Below are 4,809 nucleotides of genomic sequence, written 5' to 3' on the forward strand. Positions count from 1 at the left end.
TGCTATATTTGAGGACTTTGATAGACTTCTATTGTTTTTATACTGTCTTAATAATATTTTTACCATCCTACACCAACCACTCTCTCGCTCACTCACGCACAGACACACACACACACCACACACACAGTGACTTCATAAATATTAAATTCTTCATAGAGCTTTGACACTCACGAGTCCACATGGTTCTCAAAGGACAGAATGACGGGGAATGGAGTTGTCTTGAAGGCGCTCTCTGCGATAGCCTCAATCACTTCCTAAAAAAAACCCTCCATTAGTTTACGAGCATGGAAATGACATCACAACTGAGGGATGGTTATGATTTTAAAGAATTGGTAAGCATTAGGCATGCAATGGATGTTTATCTGTTTTTTCGATCATTCTTGTGCTTCCACAGAGAACGCTGAGACCATTTCCTTATAATCCTTGACATTCTGCTTTAAGGTTCTTAAAGCTCATCCAGTCTGAAGGTTTTAGTAAATCTCAGCCCTGGTTCTGTATTTCTCCACATCCCTGTTAAACCATCTCATCCCGCTCAAATCTAGTAAGGGAGATAAATGCATTTACCTTGAAGGAGATCTCTGAGGTCATGGTGAAGCCATGTGTGATGATGGGCTCCTCATCGGTGGTCCGGCCTTTCCAGCAGTCCAGCTCTATACAGCGACAGCCGGAGAGCAGAACCTGCCGGTAAATCTCCACAGAAGAGTTTCCTGCCAGCTGACCCGCTGCAGAAAACAACAGAGCACTAAACTTCAGCTGCATGCTCCATCACAAACCTCTCACTCGTATCTAATGAGCCTTCTTCGTTTACCTTCATTGATGGACTTACAGAGGGATAGTGCTGCACAACATGTTAATGTGATCCGTTTTGATCAAGATTGATCATAAAAAAATCTTCCTTGTTAAAAGATGATAAGTCTGTTTATTTTGCATATGAAATGTTGCTTGTAAAATGTACAATTTTATAACGTTTCACCTATAATAACAATTGCCACATCTGAGAGCAAATGCCTTTAATGCCTTTAAAGTGGAGAATCATTTGAGTGGTTTATGTTGCAGAAATCTCATTTTGTAATTATGAACATCCTGTCTGAATTAGATAATTGGCAGAACTTCATCTAAATGAATCAAAAAATGCATTAGTGAGACATCTTAATGTTTTTGTATATTGATTGGAAGTGCTGAAACCGAGTCTAAGTTAAGTACTCTAATTAGCTCAAATGATACTGACATTAATATCATAATTCTACAACCACACAAGTGCAAAAAGTTTTTTGTTACTCCATCTTCATTCAAATGGCTAATTCGACATGCGCCACACTAGCACTACATCATCTGTTCAGACCACAAATGATCACAACCTGTGAGGTAAGTGTTGTGTGAGGAGTTGATGAAGTAATGCGAAAGCGGCAGCGTCATGTCTTCACTCTGGTCCAGCTTCTCTGGAGGGATGATACTGTTCTCTTCTCCACTCAGATATCTAGCGAAGCCCTCCACCGAGATCTGCCCTGCGACACAAAAGACCCATATCAACAATCCTGTGCTGGACAGGAACATTTAAATACTCAGTCCTGCTTCTGCTTCTTCAGGAACACTTGGATCAGTCCAGCTACAGCAGATCTAGATGAACAGGAGTGAATACATCTAATCTAACTCATTTTAAGAATTAATGCAACCGTACCACGGCACGCTGCGAGCGTTTCCTTGTTAAGATGAAATCAACACATGAGCTCAGCAGAAGTGACAGCTCAGACTGCTGGAATGTCGGCCAGCCGCTTCTCGTTCCAGTCCATTTTCTCGAGGCTCCACAGCTCTCAGGTGAAGTCTAGCCCACGTAACTTCCCCACCGTCCCTCTGGCCACTTTACACTAATTAATCCCGCCATGCCCTCTGTAGACTCCCACAGCCTAATTAACACAGTTCTTCCTCTGACATCTGAACAGCTTCCCTCTAATGAAGCAGCAAAGGGTGACTTTCATCTCAGCGGAGCGCTCACCTTTCCAGCCTCGTGAGGGAACACCATGGAGGAAGACTTCATTAATGCAGTGCACTCAGAAATGGAGACGAGGTTTCTTAGGATATGGAAGACTACAATCCTGCATCTTTTAAAGCTACAGGTTCTTCAAATGTTCTTCGCGGCGAGAAGCCTCCTCTAAACTAGGGTTCAAGGAACAGCTCTATGCAAGGCTGTTGATTTATTGATCTTCTTCTTACAGTTAAATGGGCTCCTGTTATGACTGGTGCAGAGCCGTCGAGAAGGAGCGTTGCGTCGAGCTTTGATCTCGTCACCATGTGATCACGTGGTTCATGGAGCTTTCAATAGTTCCAAACACTTCCATACTGTCAATATGTGTGAATGGGTTTAAGTAGTATAGACAGCAGTTTTAATAAATTTGCAGCAATGTCTAGTGATTAGTTACACATCATGTGCATGGATTGTGTATTGATTACTACACCGACTACATTTTGCATTTTATTCTGGGAAGTGATGAAGAGACAGCTTTATTTTTATTTTTTATAGGCTTATTATTTATATTACAATTAGCGTAATATTTAGGGTTAAAATAGAACGAAATAAATTCCAGTGCAAAGAGGCAAATTAGAGGTGTTTGGTGGCCAGAAAAAATAACAATCATATATAAATGTGTGGTTTAAAAACTACATGGCATGGCTGTTAAATAAATATAACCTACATAATAGCTTATTAACTAATTAAAACATTATCAAACACTCAATGTTTATAAGTTTTGCTTTTTTTAAATGTTGAATTTAAAAAGTGAAATTATACTCACATCCCAATTTTATTTTTTAAAAAAAGGTCAGCAAATACATAATTTAACCCAAATAATACATATTTAATACAATAATACATAAGACACCAACTGCATTCAGGGAACTCTTTCTTGTTTTCACTGAAACTCTTTCCCTAGCTTTCATGATTATGCTGATTATATTTCTTTGTGGCCTGGTGATACACAACAAGCTGAGAAACTAACAGAACACATAGTCGATATAAAAAACTGGATGATGAGTAACTTCTTAATGCTAAATTCAGAAAAAACTGATGTGCTAATAGTTGGACCTAAAAACCCCACATGTAATAATCTAGAACACAGTCTAACACTTGATGGCTGCTCTGTTAATTCTTCATCATCAGTTAGGAACCTAGGTGTGCTGTTTGGCTCCCTTTTAAACATCGGACTGATTTTAAAATCTTGTTAACTACTTATAAAGCCCTGAATGGTTTATCTCCTCAACACTTGAGTGAGCTCTTATCACATTATAGTCCTGCACGTCCGCTGTGTTCTTTAAAGTCTGGCCGTTTGATAATACTCAGAATATCCACATCTGCAGAATATCAAAATTATTGTCGATTTGATTACAGAGATTATCTCTGCATTTAATAAAAAAAATTAAGTGTTTAATCTCTTCATTGTACATTACTATCACTCTATTCTTCTATTTGATATAAACTGTTTTGAAGTGATTGATTGNTCTAAATGCTTCTGGATTGGTGTAGCTCACATGGAATAGGTGTGGGCAGGTCATATATTAATGAACTTATGTCTATGATTCTGTTTCTGACCTTTAAGTAACGCATATTCAGAATAGACTGGAGAGAAGTAGTTTTGGGTTTTGACCATAACAAAATGTCAAACTCTTATTAACTGAACAGCAAGCATTTATTTCAAAATCATTTGAGCATTTTAAATAATCACAGCCTTAAATGTCAGGGATCAAAGAGCACAGAGTGGGTGGAGTCTGCCTGACTGACAGGTAAATGACCAACCTCTTCGTGAAAGCATGCTGTCAGGCTCATACTTCTCCACCAATCCTTGCACTTGCTCGGCTTTGAGAGGTGGGTACAGGATCTCGTTCAGACGAGGGTCTCTCTGTTTGTTGTTTAAGAAATCTGTCATCTGCTCCACGGTGAGATACGGCCGGATCTTAGCGCCGCTGTACATCAGTACACACACACACACACACACACAAAAGAGTCAACTGACAACATAACTTATTGTGAAGTCTTCATAACTTAAACTCTACCTCTAAAATGCTTGACACATACAAGTAATGAGGGAACTAGATCTATATATAGATTGTGAGGTTGGATTGTTTTTTTCCATCCGAATGCAGAAGGAGCTTACATTTCTGAGAAGATTGTATCAATGTCGTTTCGCGGACAAATGTTGTTCAGGAGCTGTCGGTATACTTCAGGTGTAAATGTATCCTGAGGAATGGTGTCATTCTGTATCAGGCATAACCACAGAGTATGGAGCAGAAAGAAATAAAAAAAGAAAGTTGTACTGTTGTTTCTGCTGGAAACTGTAGCTTTTCATAAACATTAAAAAATCTATTAACACAAATTAAACTAGGTGCTTTTAACACCTAGTATAATTACTTGATACAAAAAGATCCTGATGTGTGCTGATCGATGATTACGTGTGACCACTACTGCAAGTTTTAACAGAATGAAGCATTTTCTTACTCGTCCTGTCGGCAGGCCACAGACCTCCAGAGCACTTTCAAGCCGCCGCCTGTCAGCCGAGAACAGGCGGAAGATACTGGAAAACAGAGCACCACACACATGAATAGTGTTTAGGGAATTGGTTTATCATGAGTTGTGTTTTTACCCACTTTTTCACAGGAATCCCTCCCTCTGTCGTCAGCTGTAGCATCAGTCTGGTGTACCTGAGAAGAATCATTACATGAATCACATAGAGCTTAAAAAACACAGAGCTCACAGAGAATTTCTTGACGCTGATCATGCTGCAGTGCTGATACTTGCTAGTGCTACACACACACACACAC

At 39.4% G+C, this 4,809-nt stretch overlaps 1 protein-coding gene across 1 annotated transcript in view; it reads right to left on the reverse strand.

Moving 5' to 3' along the window:
• Nucleotides 1-4,809, reverse strand: part of LOC122325519 (1-phosphatidylinositol 4,5-bisphosphate phosphodiesterase beta-1-like) — a 21,664-nt gene that overhangs the window by 13,696 nt on the left and 3,159 nt on the right. Inside the window, exons 5-8 of the mRNA XM_043220555.1 lie at nt 3,788-3,954; nt 1,359-1,505; nt 565-722; nt 172-254 (exon numbers count right to left, since the gene is read on the reverse strand). Of these exons, the coding sequence (XP_043076490.1) occupies nt 172-254; nt 565-722; nt 1,359-1,505; nt 3,788-3,954 (555 nt within the window). The remainder of the gene's footprint in view (nt 1-171; nt 255-564; nt 723-1,358; nt 1,506-3,787; nt 3,955-4,809) is intronic.

The sequence above is a fragment of the Puntigrus tetrazona genome, chromosome 20 (assembly GCF_018831695.1).
Source record: "Puntigrus tetrazona isolate hp1 chromosome 20, ASM1883169v1, whole genome shotgun sequence".
NCBI classification, from domain to species: Eukaryota; Metazoa; Chordata; class Actinopteri; order Cypriniformes; family Cyprinidae; genus Puntigrus; species Puntigrus tetrazona.